Here is a 25194-nt window from a genome sequence, read left to right on the forward strand (position 1 = left end):
TGTTGAAGTTTATTATCATCTTTTTCAATGTTCACATTATTTGTATTTGTTTTTACTTTACTTTTATTCGCTTTTAAAGGTGCCATATAAACTACAATTATATGCCATAATAAAAAGTATTATTAATAATAGCTGGAGTGTACTACTACTACTACAAATAATATTATTACTTGTAGAAGTAGTAGTAGTAATAGTAGTACACTCCAGCTTCCCCGCAATACCCTCAAAGGATTAACGGTATAGGTAACAGATGGGTTATTACAAGGCTTTTTAATTTAATTTAATTTATTCTTGGGGAAAACTTTTAAGTATTCCAATCTTTTCTCACTGTAAAATATTTTTCAGGTCACTCTGTGAAAGTTTATGAAGACTTATGTATTTTTCCATAGTAGCATAATAGGAATTCTTAACTTAAAAAGGCATGTTATTTTATTTGAAGAGCCATTTTATTGGTCACAGAAGAAGAAAGATGAAGAAAATAACTGAAACCTAAACTTGGGTAACAACTTTGATTATGATCATTTTTGCTGAGGTTCAATTTGTTGGGGTGAAATAACAGCCAAGGATAAATTATGTTAGTAAATATTAGGGTAACAAGAGGTCTAGGATATTGTTGATGATGATACATGCACTAAATCACTTATCATCCTCAATATTTTTCACAATGTTTGTGAAATAAGTTTACACTTGCAAGTACTATAGGTATTAAGTCATAAAGATATTTTAAGTTGTATTTGTTAAATGTAAGTCAATACAGGGTCAACAGATTTCAGCTCAGCAATAATTTTAATAAAACTATAAAAATAGTTCAATATGGAAAAATCAAGTGTAATACCATAATACTATATACATTAGTGGGTGCAAGTGTTAAACCAATGGGACATATGTGTATTGTATAAGTACAAGTATATGTGTTATTGCATATTTTCCAGAGGTGAGCAAACAAAGAGTGCAATCAGGCACGTAGCAGATACACAGAGGATTGTTGGACGCAAATTTTTAACTGAATTTAGAAGCCCGGTGGCCTGGTGAGTGATATGATCAGAAAATGTCTTACTTATACACACTCTGATTCCTTTCATGTTGCGTTTATTACTGTTTTATAGATAATTAACGTGAGATGTCTGACGGCCTCTGCTTCAGGTTTGATATTTTATGTTTTGTGTTGGGAGTTGCCATCATTTATCTGATGTTGTGATAAGGTGATCATGAGGATATTGGACATCTTGACCTGACTGATACTGGACTTAGGCGGCTGTCTGTTCGCTCCCTTTGGGTATAATACTGACATTTTTATAAAGTCGTATTTTCAAGTAAGGAAAAGATTATTTTATTCTTCAGATGTCATCTTTCATCAGACATCTATGCAGTAAACGTTTCGAGTACATAATAAATTATCATAAAAAAAAATCCATGACTAATAAGAATAAGGCTCGTCTGATTTGAAAACATGCATGTTGCAGCTTGAGCTTCTATAGTGGATGATTCATTTACTGCTTTTATTTTGAAACGTGTTTCCTGGCCATGCTACGTTCACTTGACGTGAGAGCGAGGGGGGTAGAGAGAGGGAAGGAGAGGTAGAGAGAGGTTGAGTTGACAGAGTCACACATTTACTCAGGGACACTGTGGAATAATCTCCGCCTTTAACCATCAGTCGGTCCCGAGTGTCAAAGCGGACGTCGGCGGTGAACCCCCCCCCCAGCTCCGGGCCCGGAGCCCCGCACTGTCCCGCAGCTTGAGAGGCAGCAGAGGGGAGGAGGCGCCCAGAGGTGAGAGGGACCGTGAGCTAGAAAGAGAGAGAGAGAGAGGCGGATGTGGTGGTGGTGAGGACCCGGTGATAGTTAGCTTTTCTCTGGGGGACGCTTCCCCGTGTCTTCGTGTGTTTGTGTGCGTGTTTGTGTGTCTGTGTGTGCAGCCAGCAGGCATGTTGACAGGGGAGGGGGGCGGGGGGCGGGGGCCGGGGTCCCATATGGGCAGCAGCACCTATGCAGTGACAGTCTCACTAACGGTCCTTTCCCAGATTTAACACTACGATCACTTCATATTGGATTGAGCTGCCACAGTAGTAAAGTGATGTGTTTATCATATCTTACTGATCCAACACCATTTAATAAAATACATGCGGCATCTTAACTACACACTGTTACTTGGACTAGTTTTGATGAAAGTGAGCATTACTGTCCTCTTACAAATTAACTGTTAAGAAAATACCAATAATAGTGTTCAACATATATGCCTCTTATTGTGAAATTCAACCATTTATATGCATACTCACAACCATTTTTATATTCATGTCATATTGTAAGCTATTGTGAATTTACACATATCTTTATATAGTTATACTATATATAGTTTACCGCTACTTGGTATTCTATGATGAAATTATACTCGTACTCATATTCCTTGAGTATACCTGACCTGCCTTTATGCTTAAAACAATCTATATTGGCATTTGTATACTATTCTATTTAAATATCTCCTGTATTATGCTAATACACAAATACAGTATCCCAAAAGATTGTACAAATTACTAATTATATTTGTAGATATATTAGTGTGATAGATGATGTGCATACTCATTTGATTTGATTTCATTGCCTTTTTTATTCTCTCGTCGACCTCTTATCTTATTACCATGATATCCAGGTTTACAGGGACTTTAAAATAGTCCTACAGTAACACCATCCTGACAGTATGGTGGTATTGCACTCCTTCTTGAAAGATGCACATAATGCTTGCAAAAATAAACACTGAATCATACAGAAAAGTTCCTATTTAATATTTAACATATTTACCCATATATCACAGTTTATAGTATAAGGTACTGTAACTCCTGTGGTATCATTGTAATATTGTTCCTATGCATCTTATTGTCATATTTGTTCAATATTCTATCCAGATGTCTTAGAGCAGTGGTTCAGGGTCTGTAAATTGTGAGAAGTTATAAGTTTATTCTAATTTAAGGCGACACTAAATATTCTGCTGCTCAAAAATCATGTTGATATTTCAGACTTTCTTGAATTTTTTCTTAAGTCTTTAAAACTCTGATTGATCTGGTTAACAACTGGTGATATAGGGTTGTTTGAAGTTGTCAGAGGACATAACTTGGGACCCATTTTAAAATAGTACAATTAGCCATGCAACACTTTACAAATATTACCATAGGCTTTGTCTTCCAACATTTCATATATATTGATATCGCAATCAAATGTGTCCAGCTATTCAGGGTTTTTATTTTCTCATATTCATTATCTTGAATCTCACAGGCCGTGAGTGTAGCAGCTATTATAAAAGGTCCTTGACCTCATATGTGTCTGTGTGTGCTTTTGTGCGCACACACAGACCCTACCATCTTGTAAATCAATACCTTGAACACTTACACAACCAACCTGAAAGCATACATACACTGATACACTGCTCACACATACTCTTGCTCTCTCTCTCCCTCTCTCTCTCTCACACACACACCATGGCTAAGAAGATGTTTGATTGATCCTACCACACCAGATCATCACCACACTATAGCCCTCATTGATCTCACCTAACCTGCTCTGTCAGCCAGACTGTAGCGTGTCAGAGCTGTGTGTGTGTCTGTCTGGATACATCTGGGAATGTGCATGCAGCGAATGTTTGTGTACTGTGTGTCCCCTTTCATGGCAGGTTTCGGAAACATCCACACCTACGTGTTGTCAGTGTCGGTGATGCGAAAAGACTTCAGCAAAGTTGAGATGACTGTGCGTGTCTGTTAGTGTGTGTGTGTTGTGTGTTAGAGAGAGACAGAGCAGAGACAGATAGAGATGTCAGCCTCCTATTATAAGGAAAAATGACTCACTCTAGTCTCACAGGTTCAGTCCTCAAACTGAGGTTCACATAAAAAGCCCAAAGAGCTCCACAGGCTTTTATAGTTTCATTTAAGCGACCACAAACTGTTGGTGGGTCAGACGTTTTTACCATCTTACTGCATCTAGCTGTGTATGTGGGTGTGTCGCCTGGCAACACTTATTTGGTTTCCTGTTGTCTCTGTGAATCCAGGTGAGCGGAACACACCCAGGCGAGGATCACCTTTAAGGAATGTTCTTTGTCTGCACACTATGTGGGTTTTATTTTGGCATCTCTGTGCTCTTGGCACGTAGATGGATTCTTGGAAGAGGATTGGCATGCTTTCCCTGGAGGCCTTGTATCATAATCATGGCTGTGAAACCAAAAATGGTATGACGACAGTAGCTCATGGTGAAAAGAGCGGTTGGTCGGTGATCGAGGTGGCATATGAGATAAATTTGTTTTGTCTTCCCCCAGGAGTGTCACATTCTAAACTAGAATTAATTAAATAAAAATATTTACTACAATAAATTGAATAATATCAAAACATATAAATAAATAGAATATAATCTAGAATTATTAATAATCTAGATTATGAATAAAGATTTTGAAACATAAAAAATAATAATCGGTTAATAGAAAATATAGATAGTGGTTAGTAGAAGCCAAAATGGTAACCATACTTATGTATTTCTTATTTATCCCTTAAAACTGCATTCCTGAGCAAATATATCTATCCAACACTAACCCTATAGGGTTATGGGTAGTTTCTATAATAAAGTAAGATATGTATCCTCAACTCTTACTGTCTATGTACAAGTCAAACTGCCATAAAAGAGTCTTTTATCCAAAGTCAGTGAATATCCCCAAACATTCATATAGAACATAGAATCATCAGTATATTTGATGAAAGCTCATGTGTTGTGTTGTACACTTCAGTGAATGGTTGTTCTAATTTTAAATAAACTTTAAGATTGTAGTAGTAAAGGAACATTTTCATGACCAAGATTTTACATAATTGAGTATAGATTCCCATTAGCCTCAGCTGTACATTTTTTTGCATAGTGTCTGGTATTGGAACTCTGTCTGCATTTACAAAGTGGGAGGAACACGTCCTCCAACTATAGTGCTAGAAAAGAACACTAATGGTGGGAGTATGCTGTCTTGAGTGTAAGAAACTAAGGTGACTCAGATTAAGCAGAATTTCCTGTGTTATCTTATCAATATAAATGGGTGAATCTAGATTTCTTCTTTATCTCTTCCACCCTCAGTCAGATCAACAGTTGACTGGATGAAGCTCTGTGAGAAGTTGCTGTTACCAACCAACAAGTAAACCGTCCTTCAAATCCCTGAGGCTACCTCTTACAAGACGCACATCTGGTCCAGAATCAACCGAACCCCCGCCACAGCCCTCACCTAACTTCAACCCACCCAGGAGGAGATGGAGAACTGACCGAGGGCCAGCAGGCGACGGAAGGCAGCTCCTCCCTCCCCCGTCAGCCAGCCGGCATGGCAGGGCTCAAGCGCCACCACGATGGGAAGATTGCTGGGCTGTATGACCTTGACAAGACTCTAGGCCGTGGGCACTTTGCTGTGGTCAAACTGGCTCGACATGTATTCACTGGGGAAAAGGTATGCCTGTCCATGTCTGTACATGCAAGTGCCAATGCTTTAATGGTAGTGATGGAATGTCCTCATTTAACAAGCCAGTGTTTAAACACCCTGTTGAAAATTCCAGCCACTCCCTCAGAGACACATAGAGAAGAAGGCTGACTAATAACACTTTAAGTTATGTTTTGTAAGGTTTGAGTAGAATGATATACAACATGGTATTGATCTAGCTTTTTTCAATGTTTTACCATCACATGAATGTCTTAATGTTCTGTTGAAGTCCAATCACTCAATACTTCTAAGGTTCTGCTTGAGTATTATGATGATTATAGATATTCATCATAATTAGCAGCTACAGCAAACAAATATCTTCGCCATTATTGCTGGCGTGGGAAAGATGGCTATCATTAGCTTTCATTTTTTGTCACTCGTCCAGGTTGCAGTAAAGGTGATAGACAAGACAAAGCTGGACCCGGTGGCACGGGCTCACCTTTTCCAGGAGGTGCGATGCATGAAGATGGTGCAACACCCCAACGTGGTGCGCCTGTACGAGGTCATCGACACGGCCACAAAGCTCTACCTCATCCTGGAGCTGGGAGACGGAGGAGACATGTACGACTGCATCATGAAGCACGATGGAGGCCTCAGTGAAGAGGTGAGGGGGAGGGTGGGCGTCACAGCGGCCATTCAGATTCATTGGCCTCGACTCTGTCTTTTTAACTGGCAGGTGGAAGGGTCATCCTCCCAGCAGAAGTGTCTTTAACTTTTGAAGTCTCTTCCATCTCTAGGAGTGCTTTTTTATATCTGCACCTGAACTTTGAATTCATTGAATTCTCCTGGAAAGGGACGAGAATAACTCAGAAGTACAATCTCCAGGGAAAGGAATTGAGCAGGAGGTCTTGTTTGTGTTTATTTCTAGTGGCAACTGTTAGGAGAAAATGCTGTGAAGGACAGGTAGTGAGAAGCTCACCAATGCATTGTGCCTATCAATTCTTGAAAGTCAATATATTCTAAATACCAGGAAGCAAATGTTGGAAACTGAAAGCTATAATAGGATATAAACATTAGACATTCTGAAATGGTAAGTGGCGTGTTATTGACTCTGGATGTACACTTACCATGCAGTTAGGGAAACAATCAGCACGTTGAAGTTTGCTAGAAAAACTAAGGTTGATGCAACTCTTCTTTCCATGGGGTCGGGATGAGAAGACAAAGCGGTTAGCCTAGCTTTGCACAATGACTGACAACAAGGGCCAGCAGCTAGCCTAGTCTTTACATAGGTACCAAAAAAAAAGAAGCTTTAAATAGAGTTAGCTAGCTGTTAAATTTGCTAACTTTACAAGCTAACAGTTGCTTAGATATCCAACACCTATCAGCAACATAAGCATTGATATCAAGTTGTGGGGTCGACAACCTGTTCAAAGTTCTGAGCTTTTTTATTGGTCTCTATCAACTCTTGGAAAAAAAGAAATCTGTCCGTTGAGCCATAAAGTCTCCAACTTTTTCTTTATCTAACTGCTAATTGTGTCTGTTAATAGTTCGCAATGGCAAGTTTGTGTATAATGGGGTTTTCTTAAGAGTTTCTTTTTTTATTGGACACACCAGCCTGCTAAATGGCCAAACAGTTTGCCTTCCTCCTATTCACACAATTTCATACAGTGCATCTATGTTCAGCGCTTGTCTGTCATACATCCTCATACATTGCCAGTACACTGGTCAGTGGCCTAAATTACCCTATCAGCTTCCAAGAGTACATTCAAACTACAGACTGTACAACACATCTCCAATTCCTCCCACTATCCAGAAATGAAGACCAAATATCCAGAATAAAAAAGCTGCCATCTTGCAAATTTCTGTGCAGTAGGCTGGCGAGGTCCCGCCAATACATGCTTGACCAAATCTGAGTCAGTCTCAGCTGTCAATCCTGGACATTATTGTGATAAGAACTACCTAAACTGACAGAAAGCATCTTGGATAAAAACATTTGCATCAGGCGTTAAGATCTTTTTGTTTGTTCCAATTCACTAATATGGAGGAGGTGGGATTTATGACCTATACTGCAGCCAGACACCTATTGTTGATATAGTCTTTTATACAGCTATAGTAGTTTTATTCAAAAGGACATTAGTGCTGACATGCATTTCTAACACCTTAGCCCTTTCTGTCTCTCGCTCTCAAGGTGGCCAAGTGTTTCTTTGCCCAAATTGTCCACGCCATCTCCTACTGTCACCGGCTACACGTTGTGCACAGGGACCTGAAGCCGGAAAACGTGGTGTTCTTTGAGAAGCAGGGCGTCGTCAAGCTCACCGACTTTGGCTTCAGCAACCGCTTTCACCCTGGGAAAAATCTCACCACCTCCTGTGGTTCGCTGGCCTACTCTGCTCCTGAAATACTGCTGGGGGACGAGTACGACGCTCCCGCTGTGGGTAAGTCTGCAGAAATGAAAGAGTGATTTCTTGGTTACACAGCGGGGAGACATCTTTGTTGTTTTATCAAAGTGCGTGAGATATTACAGCTTTTACCCTCAGAGGAATGGGACACCGTCTCAGTCCTTAGTCTAGAGCAGGGGTTTTCAAATTGGGTGAATGTGAGCCTCCCCTTAGAGTAGGTAAGGACAGCCGAGCCTCCCCTCCAAAAAAATGAATCCCGTCCGCCTGACCTAACCCACACATGCCTCTTCAGTAAATGCCATCTTTTGTGTGTTCCAGGCAATGATGATTTTCAATAACTAATCAAATGTAATGTTGAAGACATTTTATTTCCACAACTTTTTTAAAAGTGCATTCATAAACGATTCTTTGCAACAGCAAATCATTTCCAACTTCATGCAGGCCTAATTGAGGCTACTTTTAAAATTAGGCCTATCCACAAGTCAACAAAACATGCTTAACATGTGTAATCGGCGCCAAAGCTACAACCAACGACATCCGACGGCTGATCGGTGCTGTGTGACCGGGCTTTAAGCGCACATTTGAAGGAGATGCACATCGTCTCGAAAAGAATCTGCACAATGGACAACTCTCTGATCAATGAACGACAACGGCATATTATCAGATCGAACAGATTCACATATTTTCATGAAATTTGTTAACGATTTCAGCCACGTACAACCTCAAATTTAAACAACAAACAAAATGCGTCAAATTCACATCATTTGCGCTACGAGCGGCATCAACCCTATGGCCCACCCAATTCATGGATTCAAGACAACACAACATTGACTTTCAATTGAATCGTCCATATCAGTGGGAACAATGAGGCCTCGCTTTTGATGCACAGAGGTGTTCGATGCGGGGCTGCAGTGCAGAGAGAAATATACACAAGTCGTCCTCCACCTGCAGCCTTGATCTGTATTTGTTTTTAATCACGGTCAGTGTGGAAAACCCACACACACACAAGTACGTGGAGGTAAAGGGGATTAAGACTTCCATAGCCCTATTGGAGATCTGGGGGAACTCGCTCTCCACAGACAACCAGAAACACATTCAAGATAATTTTTCCTACGTTTTTTGCTGGGTCCTGTCTCCTCCCTTAATGCTGACTCCTGTTGACTTGGGACAGGGAAACGATGCATTTTAAAACTAATACACGCACGCACAATTATAGATATCACTAGAGCTGCATACAGATGTGTATTTTGTTTTTGCGAGTGTCTCGTGTCGCGCCTCCCCTTTGGCTCTTTGGCGCCCCCCAGGGGAGGCGCGCCTCACCTATTGAAAACCACTGGTCTAGAGTGTGCCCCCAGCAGCAGAACATGGTACACACTGTCCTCCACTCGACACCAGCCTGATTAACTGATGCTTTCACATTCACACACACTCTCTGCCAATAAAACCTACTGATAGCTCTGCATACACTCTGACCACATTGTAACCTGCAGCACTTCAGATGGACCTTGCAGGGAACTTGGCACGTTAACAGCTTTTATCAGCCTGATGATAAAAGCAGGAGGACAGCTCAAAGATCATCATGTTAGTCTATCACTCAGTTTGATAATGAGACTATGATCCAACAGAATTGCACTCACACACCTGCAGTTATTTCCTGTCTGCAGTTTAGTTTAATTGCCACTCCTATCCTTTCTGTGTAAAAATTAAATCTGATAACTGATCTGGCTGAAATTGATTTCCTCAGCACTCTTTCCTTCTGTGTGTCTTCAGCACACACACACATCTTTGCCGTGATTGTCGCCATCACCCCTACGTCTTTCAGATCGATAGCGGTCCCAATCCTTCCTGAGCCTCAGCTTATATATTAAATTAAAATGTAATGGAAAATAAATGAAACGGAAGCTTGCAGATTGGGGATGAAAAAGGGAAAAAGAAATGGAAGGTGATCGTCAAGCGAAAAACAGACGTAGCTAAAAAAACAGAAAAAGCATCTGTCCTCCCAGAACCCACTGCGTCAGAGAAAAGCACTTTCTATTTTTCTGACTGAGTGGATTTGCAGTGGCTATTTTCTTCTGTCTGCCTTCGCTCACTCTCTTTTGTGCCAAGCAGACGAGGGGAGTAATAACAGCCCCCGTTTGTGTGACTGAATGTGTGTGTGTCTGTATGATGGTGTGAGTAGATGGATACGTCAGGTCACCCTTGAAAAACATGATCAATCTGATGTTTGTGGATATTTCCAGTGTGTGTGTGTGTTGATGTGTGTGTTCTGCCCTCTGGAGTGTTCATACTGGCCGTGCGCTGTTGTTCATTCAGCTGAGATGATGGTGTTTTGATTGCGGGGATTATCCAACCGGCGGGGATGTAATATTGTGCGATTCTATCCTCAGTGCAGTTGGATGTGGTACAGGTTGAACGTTGGCCAACAGTCCTGGCGTCCGGGGCTTTGAGGTAACGTGGCCTGGGATTACTCTGCTACCGGGGCACCTGCAGACAGTGTGGAGGGAGCAGAGTTTTACTGGTGACGCTGCAGTTTTGCACAGAGATAAAGAGGCTGTCTTCGCTCTGCTCTTTCCGCTCAGGAATTTATTGCTCTTTAGAGGAAGTGCTGGAAATAATTTGAGATGAAAAGTGATCTAAAATAGAGTGGAGCATGTTGCCCAAACAGTCGGTGCTGCACAGGCAGACAGAAGGAGCCAATTAGCAGGAGCTGAACACTCAAAACTGCAAAACAGCAAAAAGAAAAGCCCATTTATTTTGTAGTCCAAGTGTTAAGGGCTTTTCCCACATGCTTAGATATCAGGACTATATCAGATGATTCTCATTATCAATAAATCCGTTTAATAATTAAATAATACATGAATTTTCTTTCTGTTACTGTTTAATCTTGTCTATAAAATGTTATAAACCTCACACACATTTACTCACAAGGACACACAGAAAGCAAAGGCTTAATAGACCACTAAGAAATTAAAAAAGCACTTAGCAAGAACAGGAACTGAGGAAACACTATCTAACTAATATCAGACTCAGACTAAAATTCAACACAGCAAAATAGAGAAGAAAAGTGAACAGAATAAAATTGCTAATAAAGAAAAGGATATGCCAAATACTAAAAAAAGGAAAAAATTGAATACAGGTATAAAAGTATTGTCCTGTCATAAAATATAGCTCTACAATCAAATATAGGTCTGTCATAAAATATAGGACTATAGAAATGTGTATTTGAGAGGTCAGAAGCAGCACATATCTTGAGCCAAACAATGAATAAGATTACAAAAAGTTGCTCAAAATATTAGTTTAATGTTGGATTAGTCTAAATAATAATTTAATCAAGTAAACATTTTAGCTCTAATCAGTCACACTTCAGAATGTACCATTGTGGTGTTTAGGGTCCTTTTGGGCACGGTCATTTACCAGTGGAGACTAGAATGAAATAAATGTTTAAAGGGCAAAAAGTTATTTAGTTTAAAGACAGAATAACCACACAAAGAAAATTTTATTTTTAATGCAAAAGAGATAAATTAAATTAATCACAGTTTTAACCCACAGCAAAAAAAATTGGGAGCAGATGATGGACTACTTCAAGCTCTGAAAAGAGGCCGGACTCCTTTTTGTGCTTGTGATGCTCTGCAGCGTGGGCTCCCCTTTTCTGCTCCCAGTAAATAGAAAGTTAAATATAGATTCATGCTTCCTCTTCAAACACAAGCTGCCACCAAATAAGCAACTTACCCAATAGCAATCACTAAGATCACATCCTGAGCTCATCAATGCAAAATTCAGAGCATATCTGTGCATAATGAACATGCAGAAGTGGACAATTTGTTGTTGTTGCATAATGATGCTGAACTCACCCCACTGAGCCTGGAGGTTAACAGTGGCGAGACACGAGGGGGGGGGGGGGGGGGGGGGGCTGTCTGTTATCTCAGGGATGCAATTGGGGTCACAATGCAACGCAGGGCAGCAAAAAGGGATGTTTACACTCGCGGCTGTCAACACTAAGTAGCCAGCGTCATTAGCCCAAGTGATGCTAATGTGCAGTGATGTGAATGGTGTTATCCATGTGTCAGCCATCTGGTTTATAAATAAAGTTATCGAGGAAGGAAGTTTGCCGGATTGCTGACGCAAGTAATGAGGGAGCAGGGTCGAGGTTGCTAGGATACGTTGGCTAGGGGTAAGATGGTGGTGGGGACTGCAGCCGTGTGTTTGCTGCCTCCATCAGCGTTATGAAACGCTGCTTCACCGCCTCACAGCAATAAATACTCACCACCACCCACAGTAAACTGGCCCTTTTACTTTACCAGATTGAAATCTCCAGCGTTTCCTGGCAAACTCAAGCGATATGAAGTAAATCATCGAGGAGTGGTCGGGCCGACAAACCCACAACGGCCAACATTTTGGGGCATGAGTTGTAGACAGCAAATATTTGGGCCAAGAATCTGTCCTCCGTTTGCTGTACACTGTTTACACTGCGCCTTGACTTTTATCACTCAAGTCGGACCTTATGTCCACACAAAACAAATACACAGGTTAATTAATAATCTCTATCTTTAAGTTCATTCAAAAGCTGACAGTCGATGCCTTTGGGTCAGTCAGTTCACCCTCTTATGTCTTTATTTGTGGGCAAACAAAGCCTGTTCAAAAAGGATTGGTCAAACTGTAAACAGAAACAAGAGAGCATTCAGCCGTAAGTTAGTGTCCCTCACTCACAGATTCTGTATATTAACAGGTAGAATGTGTTTATAGAGATTAAACACTGCCCAACTCTGCAGTTTACAACCATCTCTTTTGAGCCATTTAGCGTTTTTAGCTAACTGGTTGGATTTAACGGCCTGCAGCTTTAAGTTTTTAGTTCATTCTCACTACTCTAATAAGCTTCTAGCTACTGGCAGCTATTTTATGAGCCAAAAAGGTTTGATGAACAGCCTGTTCCGCTTAAAACATTTAACCCGTAGTTAGAGCGTCATTCGCCATTGTTCCGATTGAGATCAAAAATAAGGAAATGGTGGTGTATTGTTACGAGAGGCCTCCCTCAGATTATCAGATCAGAGAGACATTCTTTAAATATCAGTTTTTGCTCATAGACTTCCTGCTGTAATGCTCTGCTAAAGAATTGGTCCAATACAGTTTTATGATGCATAGGGTTAGATAGTACCCCAAAATCAAATTTGATTAGATAATTTAATGTGAACACTCCCAGGATTAAAATAATTAAATCTTAAAAAATTGGGTATAAAATTTTGATATAAAACCACACTCCTGATTTTTGGACATATTTGGCATATACATAGATATATCTGGAACCATATGAACATAAGATTAAAACGTTGTTATGTGTTTTATATTTGGTTTTGTTATATTTTTTACAGAGTGGCACTCTGTAAATCAGTTGACTTTTGCTGAAACACAAGGGGAAGAATACATTTCTCAAAGGAACAGTGAACTGCAGCGCTGTGCGTTTCCATCCCTGTCTCTCTGCTTGTCCTCAGCACATGAGTGCAGAATGTGTGTCAGTGGAGCATCCTGATGTCCAGTGCCGGGGGTGAAAGCCTAAAGCAAATAGTCGCTCTTTGTTATGGTTAATCGGACCAAGAGAACAAATTAGCATTTGTAGGCTGTGAGCGAGTGCACACGTGTTTATGTGACGCTGGCGGCAGGCAGCTAGACAGATGCGTCCTAAGCTAGAACATATTTATGGAAATGTCTCTGATCGAATTTGATTCATGCTTCATTTGAACTCTAGGGGAGATGGCTCTTGTTTTCTCTATCTAGGTCACTAAGCAAAAAGGACATACGTGCTTTACTGTGTTGGTCTGCCATCCTCGCTTTTATCATCTCTGTGGCTGCCTTCCTTTACAAAAACCTCACAATTTATTCTCAAATTATTGGAACGTGGGGATTTTATTGTATAAACAAAAACTCGCTATGTCTTGCAGATATATGGAGTCTGGGGGTCATCCTGTTCATGCTGGTCTGTGGTCAGCCCCCCTTCCAGGAGGCCAACGACAGCGAGACGCTCACCATGATCATGGACTGTAAATACACAGTGCCTCCGCACATCTCCCATGCATGCAGCGAGTGAGTAACACGCACGCACGCATCCCCACGCAGATGGACAGAGAACTTTGCAGGTGCTGCATATTTCATGTTTGTAGACGTGTGAAGGAAAAGGAAGCGAGGCCTCTTCTCCTCTGCCGCTCCTCCTCCTGCTTTCACTCAGTGCTGCAGTCAGCCGCACCACTGTAGATGCAGCTCAGCGTTAAGTGTATCTAATGCACCCTTTAAAATCGGCCCCTCTATTTTTAACATTGTGAGGGTTTAACGATGCATCAGAGCAGAGCCGGAGAAAAATAGGTGCTGAATAGAATTTGAATGGCTGTAGCTTTGGACATCATTTGGTTATAATGTACTTCAAATATTAACCTTATTCATATGTTGTTTGTTTGCATCTTTGAACAAAGGGACACTTGTGGCATTATTCAGTTAAGTTAGTACTGTAACTACAAATTTGGGGTTTCTTTCTGAATTCAACTTGACTATCCCAAAGGAGGGTTCACTGTTCTGTATTTTTGCATCTGACTAATAATAACAGTATTTTAGTATTTCAGCTGCTGAGAGCTTCTATTTTGTATAGTTTGACTTGATGTGTCTTCAGTTTGTCTATAATATTAATCTCCGCTGTCACTCCCTCCAGTCTTATAGGCCATATGCTGCAGAGGGACCCCAAGAAACGAGCGACCCTAGAGCAGATCGAGGCCCACGAATGGCTCCAAGGTGTCGACCCCTCTCCTGCCACCAAGCTGTCCACTCCTCTGGTGTCCCATCGCAGCCTGTCGGAAGAGGAGCACGGCTCCATCATTCAACGCATGGTGCTCGGCGCCATCACAGACCGTGACACCATAACTGAGTATGTGTCCCTTTAACGCACATATACATTCATAAATTAAGATCCGGGTTTTATCTCCTTTATAGTCACCCTAATCCAAATTGTATCATGGTTCAGAAGCCCAGAAGAAGTTGAATTGAATGTCATGAACAGTTTCATTTCCATACAAGCTGGCAATCTTTCCGGAGTGGTTTCCATGTAAAATTGATTCTACACGCTGTCACTTCCTTTTAACTCAAGGTCAGCATTTGGTGCTGATCTGTTTGATGTGTGTGTGTGTGTGTCTGTGTGCTTGTGTGCGTGTGTCTTAAAATTAAAAATGATTTCTCTCGCTCTTGAATCATTTCAGGGCTCTGGAGTCGAATCAGTACAACCACATCACAGCTACTTACTTCCTGCTGGCTGAGAGGATGTTGAGGGACCGGCAAGAGAAGGAGCAACACAGTCAGATACGATCACCCAGCCCCAGCAAAGCCCAGTTCAGGTGCATACACACACTGATACTTCTGTATTATCTAACCTCCTACCCCTAACCTCAGCCATAACCTAATGCCTCACCCAAACTTTTGCCCTAATTCAAACCTTAGCTATTTTTATATTCTAGCGTAAACCTTAAAACCCTCAAACTCTCAATCGCAGATTGCGGACAGTCTTACCTTTCATTTCAGTGCCCATGTTATCAGGTTAGAGCGGTCACACTGCCTGTGTGAGCGCATGGTGAGAATCGGGGTCTCTCCTATTTTCCCCATGTGCTGCGCATGGTTCAAAGCAAAATAGACAGCGAAAGTGATCATTCACCACAGTTTTGATGTCGAATATTTCACAAGTCTCAACAAATTGTTATTGCCGTATAGGAAGATGCACAGCTTCATGCTGTAGTGTCCTGGCATTTAGTTGAGGACAGAGCCAGACCTATATTCAAGGATGCAGCAGATCAACGACACAGCCGCTGTGATCTGCACACACACTCACTGTGGTTCAGGCGCTAACCCTCAATGTCTTCACTCTAAATCTGGTCCATACCAACATAGAAGTACTAGCACACACACAAACCTGTATTGACAGAGTGCTGTCGCTGCACTGCCGTGTGCTGTCAATCTCTTAAAACGCAGGTTTGACAGCAGATGGACAGATGGAGCTTTCTGCCATTCTCGGCAGAGAGTGAAGGACAGAATCAGAATAGAAGAGAGGAGGTTGTAAATCGACTGAGTAAAAACATAAAGAACAATATCTTGAGACAAGACAGCAAATGTCCATATTATTTTATGTCCATATTATATTGAATGACAGCATTTTAAGCCATACATTTGTTGGAATAAGCAGCAGCACAACTTTATTTTGAGAGTTTCTTCACAGAAATGAAGTAGCGACAGGCTAAGGGCGAACCAGATAGCTGTGAAAACACGGATGGTAAACTATAGCACATCTCAAAATATAATTATATGACTTTCACTATCTGCTCTGTATTCTGCAACACAGACGTTACTTCCTCTCTTTTGCCAAATGTTTTGCACAACAAGCAGGACAGACCCACTTTAATTAGCCCAGTGCTTACAAAAATAAATTCATGTAAATTCATTTAAATTCACTGGTCAAATTTGCAGCTTTGAAACAACGGTTGCAGATCATTTTTCACCCTGTGCATCGACTGACAGGGTCATGTGACCATCTCATTTGTCAAGTTTCCCGTGACGAAGGACTGATAGTGGATAGATGGATAGGAAACAGTGTTTTCATTAAATATTCCTGTTCAAAAGTAGCATATATTAAAAACAAAATACTTATTTTGCTGTCAATGAAAGGAATTGCTTAACATTTTGGTCAAAAAATATTCAGTCTGTTTGTTAAATGAAAAATTTGTAAGATGTCGGCCAATTAGCTTAGTGTAGAATAAAGACTAGAATCACTATTTACCCTTTTAAATCTTGGAACCTCCCCCCCCCTGAAATCTGAACATATAAACATAGCCACATTAGTGTGGCTTATTTAGCTTAATTTTGTTTTCTGTGTTTAATACCCCATAGGCAGTCCTGGCCCACGAGAGTGGATGTTCACCAGGATGTCAGTGATGGCTTAGGGGGTCCGTCTATCTCCCACCCTGGGGGGCCACAGTCCCCAGCTCGTAGTGCTGAGAGCCTCCTCAAAGGCCCCAGGCCCAAAACAGCTCTGCTGGACCTCAACCAGCGGCAGGACATCCGCGCTCCTGGATTCAGCCAACTGCAGCCTGCACGACAGAACCCAGAGAGGGGGCTCAGGCCTCTGGCAAAGCCCCACTCCAATCTCATCAGGCTGGGCTCTCTGACCTCATTGGGCCCGTCTAAACCCCGCAGCCCAAGTCTATTTAGCGTGGAAGAGGATGAGGAGGAAGACAGGGAGGAGGACAAATATTCATCCCGCTCTGCACTGCCTACTCAGGTGGTGCTTCGCAGCAAAGCCTCCTCCTCTTCAGCGTCATCTGGTAACCGTCTGGCATCGCGTATGAGCGCTCCGGTCCTGAACCAGATCCACGAGGAGGTTAAAGAGGATGAAGAAGAAGAGGAGGAGGGGGGGAGAAAACTGCATGGACTCGGACTGCCCAAACCGAGCCTCAGCCTCAGTTTGAATTCTCGAATATCATTGCCGTCAACACTCATGTCCTCTCCCATAACTGTAATGGCACCAGTTGCCACTTTCACCCCCAGCTCAGAGACAAGTGATGAAGATACAGACACTCAAGTGGACACGGAAACTGTAGGCGGACATGGGGTTGAGAGAGAAGGGAGGAAAGAGGGTAAAGAGAAAAGGGTTTCAGGGCAGGGCAGTCCCTCCAACTGTGCCAGTCCTGGATCAGGCCAAGGCAAAGGCACAGCCAAAGCCCCCAGTGGCTTGGTGGAAAGCCTAAAGCTGATGAGCCTGTGTCTGAGCTCTCAGTTCCATAATCTGACGGGGGGAGGAGGGGTCGTCGGGGGGGGCAGTGCAGTAGGTGTTGGGGGAGACAACCAGGACCGTCCCATGTGGAGGATGTGCATGGGTGGCTCCACAGGTAGCCTGGATAAGGTCTCGCTCCTGGGTGGCCCCTCACCCAGAGGGAACCTCTACCAAACGCCGGGAGACGTGTTGGCAGACCCGCTGCTGGAGGGCCCCTGCCCGGGCACCCTGAGGCTGGGAGAGCTGGACCTGGCCAGGGAGAACCACAGGAACATGAAGAACCGCGTGCTGCAGATGCCTCTGAGCGACAAGACTCTGTCCGTCAACATCCACCGGAGTCCCAAGGAGGGTCTGCTCTGCACCCCCACCCCACACAGCTGCTGCCAGGTCATCTAGAGCAGGGGCAGGCGCTCCGTCAGCTGCTGCACCTCCACACTCCACGTACATCCTGCTTTTGTTTCAGTCATGTCAGCACTGGCTCCCGACGTAACGTTATTTATACATTTAGCATTGTTTCCCTTTGTTTAACACTTGCGGTGGACGACTGGGAGAAAGTCCAAAAGTCGACCTTGCACATTTAGAGACACCAAAAAGTCTCCATGGAGGAGACTGGGTGCCATGCCAAGTATGTGAAGCACTTTAGGCAGATTTAACGAGACACTGAGGGGACATTTGATGCTGCTGGTGTTTAAATAGGAGACATTAAAACTGGATAGGGAAGCTGCTCACATCTCTGCTCCCACACACTTGTATATACTGTACGTACACGACATTCACACTTACATCCCTCCAATAAGCTGATGAAAAGGGAAAGCTGGTGACTTTTCAGTGTCATGTTACATATCGTATTCTGTTAAGCTGTTTTTGTAACGTAATTTTTTTAATTATATTTTGAGACAATCATTTTACCAGATTTGTTTTGTAATTTCCGACTGAAAGAATTAAGTTATGACTGTGTTTTCATTCCGATGAGGACAGACAACAGGGTGAAAACGGAGTAAGATGGCGGCACACAGTATTTTGTAACGTATCACTGTTTTATTTTTCTATCTCGAACGTGCTCGGCAGAAAGGAAGCGCACACTCACGTGACAAGTCTCTGCGGTCACACGGCAGAGGTTGTACATATGTTAATAACCTCCTAGCAGTACTCTGTACCTGTAGTATTGACTGTGAAGTTGTATTGAAGTAGAAACCTGAATACTAGATCCTTTAAAACACCATTATCCTTCACCCCTACTGAATATGCAAGGTTTTGGTTTAGCCCACTGATTAAAACGTGTTTGATGACTGAAAATGAACATTAAAACAGATTTCAAATTGACACCTAAGTAAACTATTACAAGTGTAGTGTCAGCTCTTTAAATTCCAATTGGCCCTCCGATCATGATCAGTGGTAGGATCAGGCTAATTTCTGGGTGTAACCCAAACCTTGTACATCCCGTAGCTTTACAGGATCACGGTAGCCACTGTTGTAGCGTACGCCGAGACTAAAAGAACACAGGGGCGTCAACAGAACACGACCGCACCATCCCTCCAAGTATCGCTCTGTGTAACTGGATGTGTGACCCCACCCTAGTGGCATATATAACTCGACAGTGCATGTGTTTTTGCTGTAGCAACCTGCTGTATCTACCTAAGCAACCGATTCAAATGGTCACTTTACTGTAGCCTCACAGCAATACCAGCGACTGCAAAATGTACAACAACAAAAAATGGATGTGCCATAAAATCTGTCTTGAGCATATTGTACTGTATGTACTGTATATGATAGAGATATATTAAAATAAAATGATGTGAATGCAGTGCACCTCCATTGTTATTGCTATTATGTCTTGTGCATTCATATTTCCAGCCTGAGTGGGGTTTTTAGAAAATGAATTATCTCACATTGCATTCTCTGATCAGGCCAGTAAGGACCATTGATTCCTCCAACTTTTCCATGTGTCACTCAGTAACTTCTGACTAATGTCTCTGCTGCCATGGTGTGTGTCTCTCCAGCTGAGGGCTCATGAGCACAGTGAGCGCGCAGTTGGACAGGTCGATTTGTGACGGACAGGTTTGAAGCCAATCATTTAACCTGATCCTCTCTTTTTTGGCTATTTCATGTCCTGAAATCCTCTTCAGGATATGAAGAGGATTTCAACAAATGAGATAAAGGGTGTTTCAGAGTCAAATTACCAACCTTACCTTTAGCTCTCATTGAATTGTTTGACCGTGACAGTGAGAACCATTGAGCGGAAGTGCATTTTAATAATAATCTTGAGAACTGACAGTATTAGAATAATCTTTAAATACCCCAAAATAATGTACAAATTTTAATTTAAACTTGAACCTCAGTGTTTTTAAAATCCTGTCTGACGATGTTATCAGAGATTTTTGTTTGTCTTCTATGATATCTGTAAACAGAAAACTGGGGTATTGTAGAGTGAGGATTATTTCTGAAGACGAGACTTTTGTGTGCAGTGCCAGCCCTCTCATTGTGTTTATTTTCCTGAATGATCTCATAGCTCCACCCCTGAAACACTGCAGGGAGTTGTAATCTCTGCAACATCTGGGCTACTGTTCCACATCAGCCAGCTGGTAGGAAATCAGATCAGACCAGATCAGCTCGAGGGTCGACGCATGAATGTTACCATGTGACCCGCCAGCTTATGCACTCGCATGGACTCACACACACAAGGGATGCGAGTGCACGGACAGGGGCACACATGCCATGTAGGATAACCAACACACAAAGCGCGCAGGTGACAAGGTTGTGGTGGTTTCCAAAAAGTGAATATACCACTGAGGACAGGGAGTCAGAGAGGCTGTCAGATGTTTAATACATTTTGTATTATTTACAATATACGTGAAAAGGATGTGACGAGGTTTAGGCAGCCCTGTGAGCTCAGATTAGTTTCTGTAGTTGTTCCAGTAGATGGAGTGTGGCACATCAGTCCGGCAGGGAACCATCACACACACCACTACACACAGCACGTTCACAGCAGCAGACACATCATCTGCTTCTGGCAGGTCAGTGTGTTACAGGAGCGGCGGTCCATCAGGAGGTAGAGCGGGTCATCCACTAGCCGGTTTTCTGGTTCATTGGTGGTTTGATCCCCGGGTCCTTCCTTCCATTCCAGGTGCCGAAGTGTCCTTGGGCAGGACCATAGATCACATAGTGTCCCCTTTGGGCTGTGCTCGCAGTTTGTGAGCGATGTGTGATAGAGACAGAGCTGCTCATAGATGGGAACAACTGTAGTGTATCGTGCTTTGCTCTCAAAAAGCTCCATATAAATACAGACCATTTACCATTGACTCAAACTAGTATAGTTTGAAATATGGTGAAATAAAAAAAACTGATTCTCTAAATTATTTCGCCGTAATCTTGACCCACGGTTTGACCCAGTTGTCGACCCCTGCTTGAGTTTATATTTGTCCAAATCACACTAAATTCAACACTGCACATCCACTTCATATTAAGCTAAAAAGCTTTAGAAACCCACTTTACTCAGAGACTGTGAACATGGTGAAGCATCTTCCTCAGGAAACACTTTTCTACATGACTCCTAAATGTGTGAATGAGCAACTGTTTCCTTTCATGTTTGCCATGTCAGCTTTTGTCCTTCTGCCCCTGAGTGACCAAAAAAAGGAATTACTGCATCGAAACAACAACAGTATTGTCCTCTGAAATATAGTGTAGACGTTGGATTATAGTGACTCCCAACTGTGCTTTAAGCTGCTTCCATCACTTTCTCCTCAATGAGGGGACAGAAAAACAAGCTGACACAGCCGCCAGCATACAGTATGTCCAGTTTAAAAGCTTTTTAGCAGACACGGCTGACAGCGAGTATTCATGTTAACTCAGAGGAATGCCTCTAGCCGAATGCTTTGTGAGCTAGTTGCTAATTTTGCCTATTTGCTGCTGGACAGGACATTTCCATTGAAATTTCGGTCTTTCTCTGTCTCTGGTTTTGAATATACATAATAATACTAAACTGTCATAAATAAACCCATCAGTCTTATTCCACTTGGTTCCTGGGATATATATTGTATGGTCCTGTAGGATATGGTAGGCCTGTGTTCTTCGACTGAGGGATGTATCTGAGAGCAGAGCATCTAGTCAGGGAAGCTGAATGTTAAAGCAGATCTCCTGCCACCAGGCTGTCAGCAGAGCATGAACACATGCATACCCACACACACACACACACACACACAAATGCTTAAACCTAACCCTAAGACCAAGTCTTAACCCCCAAACATTCCATTAAAGGGGGGTCAAAAAGTGAGGACCAGCCAAAATGTCCTTACTTTCCCAAAATGTACTCATTCAGTTGTTTGGTTCCACAAACTGAGCCTCACAAAGATAGCTATACAAGACCACACACACACACACACACACACACACACACACACAAACACACACACACACACACACACACACACACACACACAAACACACAAACACACACACACACACACACACAAACAAACACACACACACACACCACACACGACACACACACTAAAGACTTAGACTAAACCTGCCAAGATTGTACACTCCTGTTACTCTAAAACACACACCTGTTAACCTGACATTGAAGAGCGGGATAATCTATTTATTTGCATGTGTACATTTGATTTCGCTGAAGGCCAATCGTTCAGCTACTGAAACAGTGAAGCCGAGGACTGAGAGAGAGAGAGAGACACGGAAAGAGACGGAGAGAGAGAGAAGTCAGATGTTCATCAGCTGTGACAGTCTGGGAAAAGGCAAACAGGGGAGAGCAGATGTGAAAAAAAAAAGAACAGCTATTAACGATATTATATATCAGATAAAAGAAGCCATGGCAGTTTAACAGCAAATAAACCTGTGAGTCTCAGAATACGTGGCCAGGAGAAGACAGAACAAACAGCAAGGCTAAAGCAAAGAGGGGAAAGTGAGGAAAGAAAAAAACCCTCTTCTACTGTGAATAAAGCAGGACACAGCTGGAGGTCTGTGGGCATCACAGCTATAACCGGCACTGCTGCTGAACAGGAAGTCATAAAGCAGCACAGGGGCACAGGCCATCCCAGGTTATTGGCTCTGAAGTTTCAGCTTTAAAAAAGGGAGAATTCCTCAGATACTGATCAGACAGTTTCAAAACGTGGAGCTCACTGTCACACTGAGATTGACTGTAGTCTGCATGGGGAAGCTTAAAATAAGTGAGGCAGTTCCACGGTACAGAGGTGTCACTGGTTGTTAAAAGGACATGAGTGGCGATGGCAGACGTCCTCCCCGCAGCCGTATCCTGTTGATTCTGAAGGACACCTGGTTGTAATGATCTCTAAAAATGAGACTGTGCTGTTGGATGTCTCCCAAACTTGTTTCACAAAAAGGATCCACAGAGGCCCGACCTTGAGGCAGAAACGATCTCGAGAAAAACAGTTTGTTCCCGAAATAATTAACAATCCCAGCCTGCAGTCGTTTTACAATTCAGGTCTGGAGGGGGATAATAAACGGGTGTTTCTTGGTTTCAAAGGAGCAGTCAATTTAGAGTCAATATACCCATCACAGGGAGTTCTTCTCAGCATGCCAGAAATGTGCCATCTCTTCTCTGGAGGGAGGTTTGACGCCGGGGAATCTCAGCTTGGGTTAGAAGATGAGGTATTTACAAAAAGTCCACAAAAAGATGTAATGTGCAGGAACCAGTGTTTTTCTAGCAAGAAAACCTGGAGTAACCGATGAAAACAAGTTGTATCAAGATCGACCAATCAGGCAATCACTCAATCATTCAATGACATATTGTCACAGCGAAACATTGGGATTAATTTCTTAATCTTAACCCTCTTTGTCCCTTAAGGTGTAAGGAATGTACGATCTACCTGCCCTGGGCTTCGTGTTGGGCCGCTCCCTGCGTCAGACCGATCCCTTTTACCTGTCACAGTTTGCCACTGGCATGTTGTTTTTGGACGAATTGGGGTCAATTAAAATAAGCTGTTAACACATCCATGATATGTAGAAAAATCATGGCGCAACGTTATGAATCATTCAGAGAAGTTTTTTTGTGTCCACCGGATGAATGTTGAGTCCAATATTCACTCTCGTGTTTATCTCTGTTCTGCTGCCACCAGCTCCTTCCTGAGGGAAATGTCGGGCTCTCGAGCTGCTAAGCTATTCACTAATAACTCTTTTTAGTTTGTGCAAAGCAGGTGGTGCACGGTGGGGCTTCACTGAAAACAGCTGACACACAAATAAGCGGGTGAAAACATAACCTCCTTGCCAGGCACATGCACAGATAGACCCCTAGTGGTGCTCAAGCACTGGCCCTTTTGCCCTGGATGAGAAAAGTGCCCTTCTGCTGGAGGCAAATTTTTTCTTCATTCATCAATTTTTTGATGTTTTGATATCTGACGGGGCATTTATTTGAGTTCTTGTGAGAGTTTCACCCCGACATGCTCCGCGGAGCTCGCAAGCTCTCTTTTATCTTGGATCAGGCCATCAACTATTAAAACAAATGATGGAGAATCAGTAGCCCTACCTGGTCCAGAGGAGCCCATCCCATCACTAACCCTAACATATTATTTGGTTATTCAATATGGCCTTGTTTTGTCTGTTTTTGCCTGTTATTCATTTATTTATTCAAATTGATCATTTGCGTTAGTTTGTTAACAAAAATAAATATATAAGTTGAAAATATCCTTCTGTGTTTTTTATTTATTTATTATTATTATTTTTAATTTCATAAATAATTTTGGGTGCCCTTTTTTTGGGTTTGAGCACCTGCCCCCCAAAATGTCTGTGCACGTGCCTGCTCCTTGCCAGGGGTGATAGTACTGATAATAATGATAATGATGTACTAATACAGGATGCAGTGGATGAGGACGACTGAGCTGGATATTAAAAATCGATGTAAGCAAAGCGCTGGAACACGGATGGGAATGACTTGATGAGAGGCATTAGCTCAGAAACCAGATTGGTTTCTGAGGGATCAATAGTTTCAGTGGAGAGAGAATTATCAGCTTTACAGGATTATAGGAACCAGGATCAGTATCAGTCCCTGAGCAATGAGTCTCACTGTGGAAGTCTCAATGCCTCGTTGGATCCCTTTCATTCTCTATGTGAAGTGAAGAGGAGCCATCGTGTCAACAGCCTTCCCTGTGCAGTGTCTGTAAGGAAACAAGAGGGCAGCTGGCAGACTGCAGCTCTGGTTCTGTTTGGCTTTCCTGACGCACCCACACACAGCCGAAAAGCTGTGATCAGTAGACTCACCTTGAGTGTAATGTGAGAGGGGCTGTGAGATGCTCCACCGCGTAAGACGTATTTTCTTTTGGAGAAAATAACAACACCTCCCAGGTCTTTTCTATGACTTGGCAGTGCTTGTTCTAAACCTGCCTGTTTGGAATGGGCTGTTCTCTTGTCCTCTGTTCATGCTCCGGAGCCCCGCCAGAATTATTCCTTGTCAGTAGTGAGTCCTCTTCAAACAGTTCTACAATATACTGTCACTTTTATTTTGTTTGTGTACTGGATGTTGTGTTCAGAGCTTTTTATCAACAGTCTATGGTGCAGAGTGAAGTAAGAAAACTTTGTTTGCTTGGTTTATCTGCAGTGAAGATTTCATAGTAA

General features: G+C 42.5%; 1 protein-coding gene across 2 annotated transcripts; it reads left to right on the plus strand.

Annotated features, from left to right (window-relative positions):
- Positions 1–1558: 1558 nt before the first annotated feature.
- Positions 1559–18602, plus strand: LOC128461964 (SNF-related serine/threonine-protein kinase). Of its 2 annotated transcripts, none has more exons than XM_053447166.1 (8): positions 1559–1769; positions 5091–5451; positions 5867–6085; positions 7610–7856; positions 13754–13895; positions 14512–14724; positions 15053–15187; positions 16728–18602. In XM_053447166.1, exons 2-8 carry the CDS (start codon positions 5329–5331, stop codon positions 18004–18006), a joined length of 2358 nt encoding a protein of 785 aa, XP_053303141.1. In that variant the 5' UTR covers positions 1559–1769; positions 5091–5328; the 3' UTR covers positions 18007–18602. The 2 variants fall into 2 exon arrangements, with proteins under 2 accessions (XP_053303141.1, XP_053303142.1); XM_053447167.1 differs by lacking the exon at positions 1559–1769 and adding an exon at positions 4044–4209.
- Positions 18603–25194: the final 6592 nt, after the last annotated feature.

This window comes from Pleuronectes platessa, chromosome 18, assembly GCF_947347685.1.
Source record: "Pleuronectes platessa chromosome 18, fPlePla1.1, whole genome shotgun sequence".
NCBI classification, from domain to species: domain Eukaryota; kingdom Metazoa; phylum Chordata; class Actinopteri; order Pleuronectiformes; family Pleuronectidae; genus Pleuronectes; species Pleuronectes platessa.